Below are 18,017 nucleotides of genomic sequence, written 5' to 3'. Positions count from 1 at the left end.
ATTTACTTTCAGTATGTTCAGCAAGGCACACGATGTATCAATGTTCAAGAACAATTTGAATTCAAATGTCCACATAATTCAACTTTTTCTTGACATCCATGGGGTGTTTAACTCCCTTTATGCATCCTTTATCCTCAGACATGTATCATTCTGAGCATCAGATTGTGACATTGGGGGGGTAAGGTGCATCCCATACGTGCATTCTTCAGTTTTTTAAGAGAATGTTTCCATGAGATGTCAAAACAAAGTAAGTCATCATGTAGTTTTAGGTATGATGTGAGAGCATGGTTTCTGCAGGACACTGCCAAAAAGCAGCACGCTCGTTTTGTAACGGCTCACCATGGCTTTGTTGGAGTGTCCTCCTCCCTGGAACTCGATGGTACCGAAGGCGTCCGTGGGGCTGAGCTGTGTGTGTTTGCTGATCGACCACTTCTCCGACAGGCTGTCATTCTTGGCCAAACGATCCGCCTTGTCATTCTGACTAGTTGAGATGCCCGGTGGCAGGCCCACATGCTGACCTATCAGACGACCACAGCAGCACCTGATTGAGAAGAAAAAGATTTTACATGGCATGACATTGTTCGAAATCATTACTGAAAGCTTGAAAGTGTCCAAAAAAGAGGATGCTGTTCAATGGAGATTGAAAAAGAGGAAATTAGGTGGCAGATTGTATGACTGCGAGAGAGAAAGGGTGAGATATGACACTCTTGTGTGCCGAGAAGTGAGAAGCTGAAGTGACGGCTTGTCATCTGAATTTCAACTCCAGATAGGGATAGAGGGGGGGGGGAGTGATCTGCAGGCGTCCGCCATCTATAATTAGCATTTTTTCTTTTGTTTTTTACTCTCTGCAAACCTCTGTCTTTTGTCTTTCACTCATTCTCCTTCGTCCTCACATCCCAACAGAGTGACAGTTATACGACTTGTCGTATTGCTGCATGAGTTTGCTTATAGGAGATGCACTGAAAGCATCTTTCGTATTCTGCATTTCAACCTCACAGGATGCAGTGAGAGCTCCAGAAAGAAAGGGAGCCAGGAGGCTTTGATTATCGCTTCATGGTTCCGCCATCTCCGACTAAAGGTGCTTTGCCTCCTCCTGCCTTACACGTCAACACAAGTGCTTTTGACTGAAAAGAAAAAAGGTTGATTTGATTCTGAGGAACATCCTTTTTCCTCTTCTACTGGCTTCCACTCGCATTCCTACAGTTATGGTAATTCTGTAACTAACAGTGGCATTTCCTGTGTATGCCTGAGTGTGTTTGTGTGTTTATGAGAGCGTATGAGGGCCGGAGGGAATTAGACTTGCTTCTCTAAGGTTGTCACCCCAAGCAACAACAATAGTTGTAGTAAAGATTTAGATAACGTCACAGTGACTTTATGGGATGAGAGGAAATTTAAGATATCAAGTGCTAAAGTGTCTCTCCAAACTGAATTTCATTCAGCTAAAGTGTTAATCATGTCATAGCATAAGTATTTCACAGAGTATTCCCTCGTGAGTTTATCTCAACAGTAACACTTTGCCATAGCAATAGGCAGAAGCCCCTGTGAGTGTTACTTAAATTAATAACCTTTTAAGATGATGTGGAATACATTACTGATTCCCTGAACTGACATGGCCCTGAATCCCTCATTTGTGGTTTAAAAAAGTATATTTTCTGTGTTTTAGCTCATTAATTCAGAGCTGCTACCTGTGATGCAAATAGAGGCCAGCATGATATTACTGCGAGGCATGTTTTAAAAGGTCGGTGGTGAAACAGGGCACTTAATTTGCAACATTTGAGGTGTGTCATAGCCGCTGATTAGCTCACTTGTCTATAAGAGTATTTCATTTTTAAAGCAATTAAAAAACACAGTAGAACCCTGAAACACAAGATCAGGCCTTCATGTTGGTCTTGCTGCTTTCACATGTTAAAACAGAATGATGCGTTTTCATATCGGGTCACGTATACACAATGATCAGAAAAAGATGTCCTTACTCACCTATGGGGGTCTTTGGCGCTCACTATGATATGAACACATTCTCTCTTGCTGAACGCTCGTTCTATCCACGATTTCTGTGCCTACAGAAAACAAAGACAGAGGAACTCAGTTAGTCTCGGTGACAGAATGGACCTGAACGTGCAAAAGGGACATTAGACAGACAGAAAAACAAGGTGGAATAATGAGCAGGCTCGTGTTTGACAGACGGATTCACCTGTAAAAGAAGGATGATGTACATGTTGAGACCTTTATTTTTATATTGAAAATCTATTTCTCTTCAAGCAACAGTCCTGTTGTTGGTATTGCGACGAAAGACAATTGTATATTGTTAAGGACTTCTTGTCTAAAAAAAGATATTACATAAAAAACAAAAAGACAAAAAATAAACTTGTTTTTTTTGCACTCACACCTGGTGTAAGTGTAGAAATCACAGCACTTAAGAACACCCAAACATACATTACGTAAACAAACACACTCACAGCAGATGCGGCGTCAATCACTCGCACATAATTCAAACACTGAAGACACTCTGACAGGAGAAGTCATGTTATTCACAGACTGCAGCACCGACCGGATGAGATGAAGTGCCGGGCGAGAGAAAGCGGATGCTGAATGCAGTGAGGCAGTAAATTATGTCAGAGTTCTAGTGCTTGAAAATTCTGATGTGCCGCCTGCTGTGTGTATGTCTCTCCGCAGGATGTGTTCTTAGTGTTTTTGTTTTTTTCTTTCTTGTCATTTGTACAGTAAAGACTTCTTCAGGATAATGTAGCAAGTGGAATGGGTTTTTAGTGACAGCCTGATGCTCTGCAGTCGTATCTCCTGCAGGTCTGAGTGACAGAGAGACTAACGAGAGACAATTATCCTGCGACAGACACGGACAGAAGAGCCATGTAGCAGCAGAGAGCTGTCCAGAGATAAACATGTGCCACAGGATTAGAGACTTAAACGTGCATGTACATATGTTTGCATGTGTAACACATTGCTGGTTTCAACAAGGGGTCAAAGTGTCGTATGTACATCAGGAAAGCCTTTTTTTTTTTTTTTTAGATGAAACAGCACTTCTATTCCAAGCTTAATCAAAAAAAAAGTGGCGGAGAAAACCTGTTTGTTTTATTATGCTATGACTGGTAGGACTTGTCTGGTTAATGTCCCTCTTTGATTTGTTATGATAAAGATATAGATTAGATGAATTTGCTTGCTCAATTTCCCTAACTGTGCATCTAATCATGAGAAGATAAAGAGCAGTTTGCTTTGAAGAAAAAAGAAGTATAGTAATCTGTTGCAAAGTTATGTTTTAAATGTTGTTGCAAGGTTGACAAATGTCTTTTGGTTTTGATAACAGAAAGTAGAACAACATTGCTTATTCTAGTTAATTTTGTACCATTCTTACATAGTTTTTCTACAGGTCCTAAACGTGGAAATGTATAGTCTCAATTCCTTTTGTAAATATCTTCTTAAAAGGCATTGAAAACTGCCTTACCAGAATAATATCTTACCTCCTCTCCTCTCTCGTTAGTATTTCGTTTGAAGTAAAACGAGTGTGGATTCAGAATCCAACCTTTCCATAACAGTAATTCAAAGCATCCTGAAATGACATTACTTTTAGTTTCTTTGAGCGTGACAGGCTACCCCTTTTGCATTTCACTTTTTGGTTTAAAGGTTTCACTTCCTGAGTTCAATCCACCATTCAGGAAGTGGAATATGTCTGTCTGAGGTTTCGTTATAACAGAGTACGGCAAGAGTCCAGAATGGGACCCAGTGTCCCAGTGGAACAGAGACAGACAACCAGGAGGACACAAAAGTCCAGACTCAGTTACCCTGAGCAGAGTGAACACAACAGCCATGACAACAAAAGGACTTTTTTTTTTTTTTTCTGGGAGAGCAGCCCCATCTCTTCTCCCAGCTTGTACAGGGCTTTCTCCGCAGCCACAGCTACAACAACACACGCACCATCCGCCTGACTGGCCCTGTCACACCACGGCACGCTAAAACCCATGGCAAATGGGCTCGGCCTACACACACAGGTACACTTACCCTTCCACGATTAACCATTACTCTGGGGGGCTGGGGGGCTGCTTTTAGATATCACCCTGGCCACGATGACTCAGCGGGCCACAACAACGCCCCCAGCCCCATTCTTTCACCGACATGCTGGAACAGTGTATCCATCCGCCAGCCCATGCTGGGACAAACTAGATCCACCCAGTGGCAGCAGCAGCAGCAGCCGTCGAGGTTTTAAGATTTGATCAGCATGGACAAGGTTGATGGCAAAGTCACAAACAATCATTTATTTAAAAAGCTACATGATGACTGTCCAGAACATCCAAGGCAAAGATTTGCATCCCTCTGAACCTTATTTTTCTGCTTCACCTCATTGTTTTCTGTCTTCCTTTCTTTCCTACTGTCTAAATATCGTCGGCACATTTCTTCTCTCTCTCCGGCTCATTCTGATGCCGCTCTTCCTCTCGGGCTCTCGTGGGTTGCTTATGAGATTTGACATGGTATGATGAGATGGCACATGGCCTGCACTCCATTTTATAATTAAGATTTATCAGTGTGGCACACTCACACACAAACAAAAAGCTGTGTGTTTGTGTCTGTTCGGAGTGACGATGCGGTTAGTGAGCAGGATCTGACAGCCTGTTAGAGGTCTTAACTCCATTACAGTCACTCTCTCGCCCCATCCTCTCTCTCCTTCCTTTACTATTGTATCTCCTCTCCTCTCTTATTGTCACTGGCAGGGAGGTGAATTGGGAACCATATCCAATCAACAGCTTTTGCCTGCTCCATTTTCTTTCAGCTCTTACACAGGACGTTTTGTGAGTCTATATGTAGCCTGTAGAATTATTAAACTATTAAATCTTTTTTTCGCATCAGTTAACAATAACGATTACCTGATTACGACACACACTGCAAGAACGTTCAAACATTGACATTTGTTTCTGCTACATCTACAAGAAGTGAAAAACAAAACATCCCCTTCTCTCTTTTCTTGTCCACTCAGGTATACAGCTAAGTTGTGAATTTGGTATTTAACTACTATCTCACTAAAAGACTGAAAACTGCTTCCCCTTCTGAAACGCATCAAATGTCATTTCCCTCATATTGTTTAGTTTGACTTCACAGGCTTCAAGTATGTTATGTTCACTTCTTTACATGATATTTTTAAACAATTTATGACAGCAGTAAGTGAGCACATCCATTATTAATCAGGCCACGATATGACACATTAATCTCACATCTGGCGTTAAAAAAAAAATTGTAACGAACAGAGAGGGATATTTTCTGATCGAAAATTTATTTGTAAATTTAACCATTTATCTAAAAAATGTAAAAAAAAAAAATTCTCTCACATCGAGACTCTGAAAACACTGTCACAGAAACAGAAGATTTGGAAGTTTGAAAAAACATAAAAAAAATAAGCATATTGCCTGAATCCTTAATAACACTTAGCAGCATATATAAAGCGAGATTGTTTTCCATCAAATGGATAGATGTTTTGTTGAATGTTAAAAAGCAGACGATTTAAATCAAAACTGTAACATAAACTTTAGGTTTCCATGACTCACCTGTATTATATGATGGGCTGCCTGGTTGCCTTTCCTTCATAACCATGGTGAATGTTCTATGTTAGCGTTACAGTCTTACACAAAAAGTCAAATTACTGAATGATCAGATCTAACCTGATCAAGCCACCTCTCAGTCCGCTGGTCTCTGGTCTACTCTGGGACTACTAGCACTGCTGGAATCTGTGTGCGTGTGCGTGTGTGTGTGTGTGTGTGTGTACGTCCATGCTGCTGAAGGTACCCACTGAGACAACCCTGAAACGGTGCTTAACTACTCTTTATCTATCTCTCACATTCTCCTCCTGACTGCAAACAGTTGGAAGCGCATATGAGCAGAGAAATAAATATTTGACCTCACGGCACAGCTGGTCAACTATCTGCACTTACTGCAACATCCGCCTCTGAACTGCTGAGATATTAAAAAAAGGGAATCGCTTTTTACAGAAAACAGAGAATAACCTGCAGTCCTCCACTTCTAAAAAAAGCAACTCATCTGTTTTAAATTCAAATGAAAGTTGAACTGTCAGGCTTTGTTAGTGTCTGTGTGTATGTGTGCGTGAAAGTGCATGTGAGTGTGTGTATGAAAGAGAGAGTGCGCTACATCCTTGAAGCCCCTTTCTACCAGAGATCAAGGCCAAAGGGGGAGTCTGAATGGCATGAGAGCCTATTGGGTGGAGCAACATGATATCCATCCAACCTGCACCCCAGCCTAACTTTGTCCTTTGTGTAACACACGCGCATGCTCACACATACACACCAACACGAGTGTTTGTTGTTGCAAATGTTTTTGCAGCACAAGTGCATTTTCCTACCCGTTTCTTTAAAGGGATTAACAGACCTCTACATAATACGGCATGAGTTTAATTAGCAGGAACTGAGGGTGGAAACTGGGCACATAAGATTGTAATCTGAACTAAATGAATTCTCAAAGCACACAGACACGTGAGAAAGAAAAGAGGAAAGAGTGCACTTCCCCCTAGAATGTATCCTGTTTCATGTAAAACACAGATTCAGATGCACAGACAGTAAAAATGTGAATGTGAGTGGAATCAATCGAAGCATACTTAAATACGCAGATCACGAGTAAATCGAGTTTTAATGTATTCACTGCCACCAAGGACTCATTGAAATTCTTTGAGGAGTGCAAATGAGTCCAGGTATCCCAGTTGCTGCACAGCACCAGAGCCAGGTGTGTGCACACACGCAGAAAGGTAGTTAAACATAATGAGTAAGCAGTGATGATAACGTCACAATTTTCTGCTAACATTTGGGGAAAAAAAGCTCAAAACATTCCTTGTTTGCCATCAAGGACAGTCACTCACACTGTACAAAAAACAGGATTTAAAAAAGTATTCTCAGTGGATGCATTGATTTTGTATTATCAATCATCAACACCCATATACATATAATATAATAATATATAATATAATAATAACTCCTGTTTTGTACCTTTTTTGTGTGTGTTTTCGTGAACTGTACTCGATGAGACATGAATCGTGCCTGAAATCACCTCTACAAATGGAGAGTACAGTACAAGTTTGGTACGTTTTTGTTCACACTGATGAAATGAACCAGACTTCGAGGTCAAGCGTACTCCAGGCCCGTTACCGTTTTAAGGTTTGACATCTGTTATTTGTGCAGTTATATGGTGTTTGTTTTGTTATTGTTGTTATTGTTATATATTATTGTTATTTGTTATTTGTAATTAGAAATACAGATCCAAGTCATGTTACAGAAGTCTTTGGTCTTCCTGATAACAGCCAAGCCTTCCCAACAATATTTAATGCTGATCAGTCCTCTGCTTACGCTGCAACCCTGAATCAGAACTATTAGCAGCTAGATGTTGGTACATGGGGAGAAATACAGTTCCTCAGCCATATTCAAGCAAACGACAGAGACTGAAATATATCTTTGTGTTACTGATTTTGAGTGCATGGTGTTTCTTTATAACCAGTTAACGTTAAATCATAGGCCCATCCTTTAAGCAGGCAGCATTATAAATAAACTCTGCATGGAGACAGAAACATGTTACTGGTAATGGGGTATTACATAGTAATTACAAGCCATTTATCTTAATGGTGTTTGGATAAGAAACAGAAACAATGATACTTTGAGATAGTTTAAAGGTGTCCTCAATGTCCTGTTGATCATAGCTGTTGGTGCAGCAGGTTTTAGTTAGAGGATTTTAGACATTGAAAATATGCTGTCAGTCTTGATGCTGTTCTCTTTGGTTTAAGAACCAAAGAAGATGCCATTTCAATCAGAAACATTAAAGTGAACACTTGAACTTGATTTCAAACCTGCTCGTTCTGTTAAACTAAAGCTGCATGCGTTTTTTTTAAATCTTCTGTGGTCGGGGGGCCTTTTTGTGTCGAGTTTGCATGTCCTACCCGTGCCCACGTGGGCTCTCTTTGGGGACTCCTCCAACAGTCAAGACATGCTCCTTTTTCATTGGGGCAAATTATAGGTGTGGGTGTGAGTAAGTCTCTATATGTCAGCACTTTGATGAACTTTGGTGATCAGTCCAGGATATAGCAGCCTGTCTCCCAAAGGCAGGTGAAATAGACTCCAGTCTTACAGGAAAGCAGTCCAATATGAATAGATTGGTGGAGTTCAGATGTGTTAGCTGATTAAACTGTTGTTATTATTGTTTCAAATGACTAAAAGGACATGCTTTGAGTCTGAACCAAAGCAAATCTAAAGATTGTTTCCGACTGATCAGTCTGAATATTTCTTACTCAGGTAGCTCCTATACAGTAAGGGTATTTTAGTATTATTATTTAGGATATTGCTTGGAAGTTTTAGTTCAATTTAGGCTTTGTTTTGTTGACCAAGGCTGGTCAGAGCAGACTTTATCTGAACTGCTCTCAAGTTAAAGTACATCCGGATGGACAATTCCCCTTCCATCTCTATTCAAACTCATTTTCTTTTAATGTAGCTGTGCGTCTGTGAATCCCATCTCTCTCTCTCTCTCCACACGCTATCAAATCCATCTGTAACCTGAGCGACAGCAGCCAGGAGAAAGCCATGCACACCAAACGTAACCCTAGAGACAGGAAATATTATCTCCAATGACCTTCACTGAACAGCCATCTTGAACAAGCTATTGCATGAGTACACAGCACTGAAATGTGACTTGATCCAGAGCACAAAGACTAAAGCCAGCTGCATGTAGTCAGTGCATTACCGAGAGGTCAATGCATTTAAATGCAATCTTGTCAAGGAGAGGAATCTCTAATGCAAGTAAATAAGCATTCGCTGACCTGAGCGCGCTCACAAACACCAGAGTTTCTGGAAGGCAGCTGGCATTCACGAGCACTCTCCGACTGCTGCACATACACTCCAAACAAAATGAGTTTTCCACTTGTTCCAGGATTTTGCAGCTTAAGAGAGATTTAAAGTATTAACCAAAAATCAGCAACAGAGCTGATTTACAGGGACGACTCTTTTATTTGTTAGTGAGTGAGTGAGTGTGTGTGTGTGTAGGTGTGTGTGTGTGCGTGTGTGTGTGTGTGTGTGTGTGTGTGTGTAGTCTTATGGTTAAGGGTCATCATTTGACTCTAATAGTTAAAGAACTATTTTTCAAAATGGCCAAACACAATCCCAAATGAAGACTCTGGGCTGGTCTACTACAGGAGAACAAAGTGCTGACTGACCTTAAGTAGCCTCTTCCAGACACATAAGGTCAAAATGTTTTCTACCACTCTGTTGTGTTAGAATGTAAAATGGCAAATAACTACGCTAAACTAGGAAAGATTGTCAGATATTGTCTGGTGTGTTAAACCAGTGAAACTACAACTCCCACCAACCTTTCCCTTCCATAAACCCTTTATCTTCAAGTGAGACTGGGACCAGCAGAAAAGTTTGAGGTAAGCATAATTCAAGAACAGATGTGAGGATGTTGACATATTTCATGACGCTGGTGACAGAAATCTAACAAAGACAATATCCTGAGTGAAGATTCCTCCAGACACAGTTGCCCAAAATGTCATCATGCTCTCTGTCGTCCAATAAGAACCATGATAACAACCATTATCTTTTGGATTATCACTACAAACATGATGATGTAATTAAGATAAACACTGAGCTTTTTATTTAAATCCTGTAATTTGTGAGGTGCCCCTGCGATCCTCTCTTTTTATCTCACACAGTACGCAAATTCACCCAAACAAACTAAAGCTGCTAAAAGACTAAAACTCTTCTTTTTTTTTTTTGAGCACTTCACTGCACACATTGTTTCATCCACCTGTCAAAAAAAGGCAGCGCAGGCACTTTACACTTGGAAGATTGAGACCTTGTTTCTCTTTTGTGGTTGCTTTCTAAGATCTGCATTTAGCAGATTCACAGCTCTGCATTAATACTAAATAGGCTTGCTGTTTGTTTTTTAATAGTTGAAGACTGTGTAACATTAGAAGCTCATTCCTTAATGGACTTTCCAAAAAGCTTGGTAGACGTATTTCTAGAGAAAGCCTTTCTCTATCCAATGTTAGCAGATGATATGAATACATCCCCAACATCCATAATCTGATCAGTGACTAGCGTCTGACCCTTTCACTTGATGCTCTTGATGAGACCTTCACTGAAATGGTCTGGAATGGGATTTCTGCCATTCCTATGGCAAGCTTTATGGTAGGTTGCACTTAGATTTATGGAGAGACTTATTGCCTGTATAGTTTATGGACTCGACTGCAGCTATATAATATCCTATAAAACAGAGGAGTATACATAGAGTAAAGCCCATACAGCAGCAGTTCTTTTTCATGTGGAATTGTGTGCAATGTGTTGGATAAAATCTAATCTAATTAATATCCATAAAACCTCTCGAAAAAATAGATCACCCACCTTGACATTTATATAATTTATAACATTTTCATATCAATGGCTTTTTATGAAATACAACCAAGAGCACTTCAACGATGTAAGTCATGTCCACGCTAAGTTGTTATAAATCAGGGCACACTATAAGAAGGATAAATAGAGACTGTCAGAAATCCTGCCATGAAGTTAGGTTAGAACGGAGGATAGAAATGCATGAAGAGAGAGGGAGATCTACAGAGCGAGCGGGTTAAAAGGAACTGTGTGGTTGTGCGCAAGAGTCAAACATAAAATAACAGAGACATGGAGTCATAGAGAATAACATTTATCAGCTGTGGAAAGGACTGAACATGTTCTTCTTAATAAAATACAGAAAGGTTAAGTTATGCATATTTTAATTTACGATTATTGAGAATATGTTGCAACACTACGTGGGAAATATTTGATTTATCAGTTTTTAGATACTTAAATTGATTATTAAAGAACAGCAAAGAACAAGGTCAATGCTCAGTAGAAATTGGTCATTTCTCCACCAGCAGAATCACCTCATAACTCAGCATATGACACCGAATGTAAAAGGCATAAGGAAAAGACTGTTCTGAGTGCAGCGCTTTACAATGTGCTGGCCCTTGCATTTGTTTTCTTCTTGAGTAGACTGCTGTGTTTTATGTCGTGTGGTAATGCGCATGTGCTGGTGTGTTCAATGTGTGAGTGTAATGAGAGAATGCTTGCTTGTTTTAGTTCCCGTCGCTTTCAATCCATCTCCCGAGGCTAGAATAAGCAGCTCTCTTTCCCACAGGCCTTTGCTAAGCCCAGCTGAGGATCTGGCCATGCGGGCGCTAATCAACACTGGCATGGCCATTCTGTGTGTGACAAAGAAGGGGAGGAAGGGGGACTTGTGTCAGCATGTGAGGGGATGAGAAGGAGGGAATGGGTTAGGTAGATAGAAGAGAAGATGGAGGAAGAGGTAGGTAGTGGGAGAGATAAGAGGTGAGCGAGAGGTTAAAGTGGTGGTTAAAAGAAGGCAGTAAGAGTGACAGGGAGAAAAAAGTGGGAGCATTAAGAAGGTGGGAATGTATGAGGCAAGTATGAGTTAATAAGTGTCAGAGACGTCGGGGTTAAAATGTCATGTGAGGAAAAGGGCTGTTGAAAGTGAGAAGAGGTAGGAGAGAGTACACAGTACAGATAGTAACTGTGGAGTGTACATTAGGTGGAACAACTGGAGAGGGCAAAGAAAAAAGAAAAAGATCATCGGTTGTAAAGGAGCTAAACAGATTAGAAACTCTGGAAAGGAGACAGTAATAGAAAAGCAGCAAAAAAAAATTGGACAGAGAGAGAGAGAGAGAGAGAGAGAGGGAGTGAGTGACAGAGAGGAGAGATAAGCTGGAGAGAGCAGAGAAAGGGCAGAGAAGTGAGAAACCTCACATCAGAAGAAATGAGAAGCCAGCAGAGAATGATGAAAGCGAGGGGGGGGGGGGGGGGCACAGTGAATGACAAGGGGAGTGACCAGGCAGTGAACTGAAGACAGTCTAATGATCACACTGTGTTTCAGGTAACCAGCGTTTGATTGACACCTGCCATGAAGCATTTAGGAATGTGGCTTAGTAATGGGTGAATTTGATAAAACTCTGAGGAATAAAAGAAGGAGAGAAATAAAATGGTTGTGTGACGCATTTTACTGGCACTGCTTGTAAGACTGGTAAGCATTACACTGTTTTATTAGCTACTGTCAGCAGCCATGAACTTCAAATGAGTTTATATGTTTATTTTATTCATTTCGTGTGTGCAACTTGTAATCATTTCACAATCCTGTTATGATTCATAGATGGCCTGCAGGATGTGAGAATACATGTGCATTATGGTATTTACACGATTGTGATTTCATTATAAGGTTTGTGATACTAACTGTATACAAGCTTATTCTCACAGTTTGAACATCTATCTGATGTCTTTCATGTTTTACACAACAGCTGTGTTTGCTACCGATTGTAGAGAATCCAAAATCAATTAAAAACAAAACATTCATTATTATTAAATTGGCCCACAGATTTATTTCAGGGAAGCTGATAGCTAGATGAGTTTCAAATGACTGCTTACAAAGGGCCCAATTAAATAGTTTGAATGGGTAGGGTTAGGCTCTTCAAGTCTTTACTGTCAGACTTTTGTGATTCGTGTTCATAATACATTGAGGATGAAGTTGTCATTTTTTGTGCAGCCCTATTTTAGAATTCTTTTGATATTATTCATTCAGTCTGACATAGGGTCAATATTTATCAACTCCATTTTCAGATAGAAAATTGTTTTCATTCAATTGTTACTTTCATATCCATCTAATCATGTCATCTCTGTTGTTGTTTTTTGCTACAATTTTCGAAAATTGCTACAAAAGCTCAGATTTGTCGACTGTTTCTACAACCTGTGGTAACAGACGTCGATGGTAATGATAGAGCAGTTTGAAATCCCTGAACAAATAGGGAGACAGTTCAGACAGCTGGAAACAGGTTTTCTTTTTAATATTATTATCCTTGTGCACATGTGCTGGTCATATTTAGTGATTTTCATCCGTTGTGTGCAGTTAAGCTTCAAACTGTATCCCCACCTGTCCAGCACTTTATGGGGAGTGCTGTTCCACAAAATGATTTTTTGTTTACCAGTCCACTGGCATCGTGCCTTTGACACTGCATGTACCCATCATTATCATGAAGTGGCACATTCAGGGCTACAACATGAGCTGTTGCACACCGCTGTGCTGCACAGCAGACCAGAGCTTGTGTACCGAAATAAAGTTGTAGGCGCTCAAGTGGTTCAGGCCAAGGGCTGTGAAATTGCTTCTCATGCGACTGGCATATTGTAGCTGAAAAGGAGAGTGAATGCGTGAAAGAGAAGCGGAGGAAAGAAAAGACATTGTGCTGGTTCTGTGAAAGCTGCAGTCAGATGATGTGTGTGTCATGGAGGCGCATGTTCTCCTCCTTCACTTCTCACTCCGCCTTTGAAGTTCTCACTCTTTTGTCTATTCCTGCGACTCACAATGGAAGTATTTCTTCGGTCAAGCGTACATGGCCAACAACTCATTTATGATATCACAACCGCCTCAGCCCTCACACAGTGACTCAGATCTGGCTCCATTAACGGCACAGCTCACACCCTCACTGTCAGGGCTCTGAGGGTTTGTCAGCAGGCAGTCACATGTTGCAGTGGCGTTCTCAAATCTCTTTCAACAGCCATAAAGCAAAGAAACTTTCTTTTGACTTTGTCATCAGAGGCTGTTTCACATTCAATCGTGCATCATCTAAAGATCAATAGTTGGAAAGAAATATTAAATATAAATGGACTTAATGAAGGCATTAATGAGAAAGAAAAAAAAGATTTATTCTGAAATAACTAGAGTAGAAACGATTTCTTCTTTAAGAGTAGCAGGGTGTGTACGTGTCTAATTCCCCTCCAGACTTCCAGAATAAAAGACTCTCATTTTGGCTACCAAAGTGTAACACGTATCTCGTTGCTTTCTAACAGAACAGAACTTGTGTTTGTGGTTACTGAACTGAGCCAGAAATGAGCAGCTTAATCCATTTATCACAATAGCAGACAGGCGCGCACAATGTGGTTACACTATACCGCATACACAAACACACAATATCTGTGTCTTTTCTCTCTCTCTCCGGCCGTCTCCCTGTTGTTCCCAGCACAGCAGGAACAGCTGACAAGTTGCCTCTTCTGGCACGCCGCACAGTTTTATTCACTCTCACATATAAAGAGAGAAAGCCCTCCAGAAAATCTATAGCATACCCGAGCCTGACTATTACAACACCAACTTAACCGTTTGCTGTATCAGAATAAAATCATTACTTAGTATTGAACTGTTGATATCCCTCTCTGCCTGCCTCTCTCTCTGGAAGCCCTCTGCAATCGATAAGCCGCTTGACCCTTTGTAAACTTCATCTGACTCCCACAAATGAAGAGCGACAAAGAGGCTGACGCCACAGTGAGGTAGACAGGAAGAGAGGTGGGGAGAGGAAGGAAGTCAGAGCTCCCAGCCAAAATGCATAGTGCCAGTGTTGGCCCTGTAGCCACAGAGAGAGAGAGACAGCGGGCAAGAGAGAGAGAGAGAGAGAGAGAGAGAGAGTGGGTACTATGTAGAGACGCAAGAGCCCTTTATTTATTGTGCAATGAACTTACAGGTATAAGCCAACTCACTGAACCCTGTGAGTTTGTCTTCTTCAATATCACTCACTTAATCCTGCCAAAGTCAATCTTTTTGAGTATTTTAGGCCATGTTTTATTCTGTCATTCGTTTGGATCTTATATTTAAACATACTTTCTATTAATGTCTTTTTTTTTTCTCCATGATGTTATATTTCTTTTAGACTCTAAATGTTCCTAAAGTCCTGTTTTTGACTCTGTTGATCACTTCTAATTGATATGAATGATGTTTTAAAAATAAAACTCTAAGAACTACATGATCCGCTCTCTTTTTTTTTTTTTTTTCCTGATTTGCAGTATTATCTCACACCTTTTTGATTCTTTGCCTCCCCTTCTCAGTCTCTCAACATTCCCTCACAGAACCACTGACAGAGATCCTGGCAGGGCAGGATGGTGTTACCATGGATACTGAAAACTAGGAGGACCCCCCCCTCTCTCCTTGCTTCCTGTGCCCCCCTATCGTAGCCCCTCAGGCATACTTGGGTACTGGAGTGTTGATCTCCAGAGCGTGCCCCTGTACTCCAGCAAGCACAAACATGAGCACACACAACAGGGAGAGAACAAGGAATTACTAACATATACGACAAACAATATCTCTCTGACAGGCATGGGGGAAATTTACAAATCAGAGCAGTGTGAATATTAATGAGAGGAAATGAGAAGCTATGACAGTGGATCACACCTTTCTGTTTATCTCTGCTTCTGTCCATCAAACATGATTCTTTGTGTCAGGGGATATCAGACAAGCCTGGGAGGGACAGCGCAGCATCACACTGTTAATCAGTTTTCATGAACTGACACTGATTGATTTGGAGGGAGCGGGCGAAAAAATGAAAGGTTAAAACAAGTAGCTCATGTATATATCAGAAATCATCGTGGTTTCTCGGTGCCTTCAACCTTTTTTTTGAGAAGTACACAGTTTTATTTTACAAGCTTTGTTTTGCTTTACCACCACTTTACAATGCAGTGTTTGAATGACTGTAAACAGTACAGCCGTTTTCACATATACACATCCAGATATTTTCAGGTAGGACTGCTCCGGATATTCTCCTGACACATATATGCCCTTCACAGCGGGGTACTATCCCTGTTAGACAGGAAGCAGTGGACAAAGCAACAGAGTCACAACTGATATGTGACACTACAATGAGAGTATTTGCCTTCATATCAATGCTACATGTAGTGGAACGGAGCGGAGAACAACATATATATAGATAGAGGCAGTAAAATATACACACACACACACACACACACAAAGCAGTCACAGGATATAAAACTCACTCGCCCTGCCAGAAACTCCGAGTGAAGCCTAAGTGAAAAAAATCCTGTTTGCGTTCACACATACATCTGCTCCAGGAGATTTGTCTGCCCTGTATGCCTCACAGTTTAAGGAAATCTTTGCTTGATGACCTTTCTGAGGCATGTTCTTGTCCAAATGTCAGTGTGATGTTTTGTTATCAGCCTGTCGTTTGAGCTGTCTGATACTAAATGATGCTGTCTCTTGCAAGTCTGAGTAGCAAAGAGTTAATTTAGCTTTATCAACCACATGTCACAGAGGAGCTCTTTCTAATGATGGAAGAAGAAAAATGTATTTAACATAGAACTCATACAGTGATTCATAGCCATTCGATTTACTGATATATGTATTTTTAATGACGTGTACTTTAGGAAGTCAAGAAACAAGCATACAGTGAGCTCAGAGAGTTTATCTCAGTTACTCTGCAGAGGCCCTTTGGCCAGAAAGTCATCTTTGTGAATCAGATTCAGGCAGAGACTCAGTTATGTATCTGCAGTCAAATCTTCTCTGATACTTCACTCAGACCTCAGTCTTAATCCTATTGTCCGTGTTCCAATCTCTCCATGTCTCTCTAAGGGTGCATTGGCCCTTGTCTCACCCTGCATCTTCTTGTGTGTGTCTGTGTCTGTGTAAGCTTGGCATCTATATGTTCTTTGAATAAATAGTAAAAGCCAAGTTGCACCCTTAAGAGACAGAGAAACAACGACCATAAAGAAAGAGAGGCAGTAAACGTTTACGAGGCTTACGCTGTCGCAGTGTAACAGCATAGCAACTTCAAAGTAAAAAAAAAAAAAAAAATGATCAAGCTCCAAAATGAGTAATGAAGCAGATTAACTTTTCAGCTGCTTGCTCCCATCATGACCCCTCGCATATTCTGCAGGGGTCACTCAAGTGCCACTAACAAGCCATATCAACTCATGTCTTGATTGCAAAGACAGTATACACACGCAATCACACACGCACGCGCACACACACACACACACACACACACACAAGCCAATCACTCAGACTTCCTTTGTTGTATTTCTACTTTCTATTTCTGTCTTCATGCTTCGCTTTCTTTGTGCAGAAATCTGGCAAATTACAACAACAAAAATCAACTGTGCTATCTTCTTTTGCTCAGGAACCTTGAAAAATGTCCAATGTAACGTCAACCACCTGAACATATCTGTCTCTTTGTGTCCTTCTACATATTCATAACCAGGTCTGTTTGTCCAAGTCAGACATAACACGTCAGAATGACATGAATCTTGTCAGGGAGTTGGAGACATTTTCACTTTACCAACAGCTGATGTGTTTTCCTGTCAGCAGTGCTACAGTGGAGAATGTCTTTGATTCTTTTTGGCCAGCAGGCAGGTCACATATACTGTAGCCTTGCTAGATGACTAAAAGCTGTGGTGATGTCTCTTGTCTTGCCCGCAAGCTGGCTGTGGGATGTACTCTGATGAAGGGGTCCAGATGTTACCTGTAGCTGATTGAAACCAGTGAGTCACATTCGGCTTACTCCATATAATATGATGTACTTACTGAGACTAAGCTCTTCTGTTTCTCCAGAAGAGATCTCTGCAAAGACTCTTTGCAGAGTGTTTGAATTTGTCTTTCTAAAAACAGGAAGTGATGTAGGGGTCAAGATTAAGATCAAAGTTGAGCTTGAAATGTAATCTCCCGATTCTGGGTTGTAGTTGTTGTAATGGCTCAGAAAAACTCATAACAAACTGTAATTCAGTAAGGGCGTTTATGAAATATATTTAACATCTTCTCGTCAGACCATTTGTGTATGGCAGAAATGATTACATTAAACTTGCTGTTGGCTGCCAATTTCAGGCCAACTTCACACCTGTGTCCCTGCTGCTGTTTCTAATCAAGAAGAGGTTTGAAGGGATACACACAGCTGAGCCGCAGCTCAGATTGATAGGGTTATACCCAAACTTAGAGACATTCCATCCTTCCATTTAATTTCTTTCTGAATTCTTAGTTATAAAATATGTTCCACTGGAACGTTACAGATCATCTTATCAGATTTATTCAGAACGAAAAATGATAAAAGATACATTTGAAAACTTTTTTTTTTTTTAAAGGTAGTAGTTGCCCAGCCTCTGCTCCCTTCTGGATGCAACCTTCATCTCATTATTACGCACTCAATACAAACATCCGTGAATAAT

At 40.7% G+C, this 18,017-nt stretch overlaps 1 protein-coding gene across 3 annotated transcripts in view; it reads right to left on the bottom strand.

Moving 5' to 3' along the window:
* Positions 1-18,017, bottom strand: part of trpm3 (transient receptor potential cation channel, subfamily M, member 3) — a 136,864-nt gene that overhangs the window by 56,240 nt on the left and 62,607 nt on the right. For all 3 annotated transcript variants that reach the window (XM_079347711.1, XM_079347712.1, XM_079347713.1), the window contains 2 exons: positions 1,978-2,057; positions 340-541 (listed from right to left, as the gene is read on the bottom strand). In XM_079347711.1, coding sequence (XP_079203837.1) covers positions 340-541; positions 1,978-2,057 — 282 coding nt within the window. The remainder of the gene's footprint in view (positions 1-339; positions 542-1,977; positions 2,058-18,017) is intronic.

This window comes from Symphodus melops, assembly GCF_947650265.1.
Source record: "Symphodus melops genome assembly, chromosome: 1".
NCBI lineage: Eukaryota > Metazoa > Chordata > Actinopteri > Labriformes > Labridae > Symphodus > Symphodus melops.
This window is presented reverse-complemented; position numbering and strand designations above follow the sequence as displayed.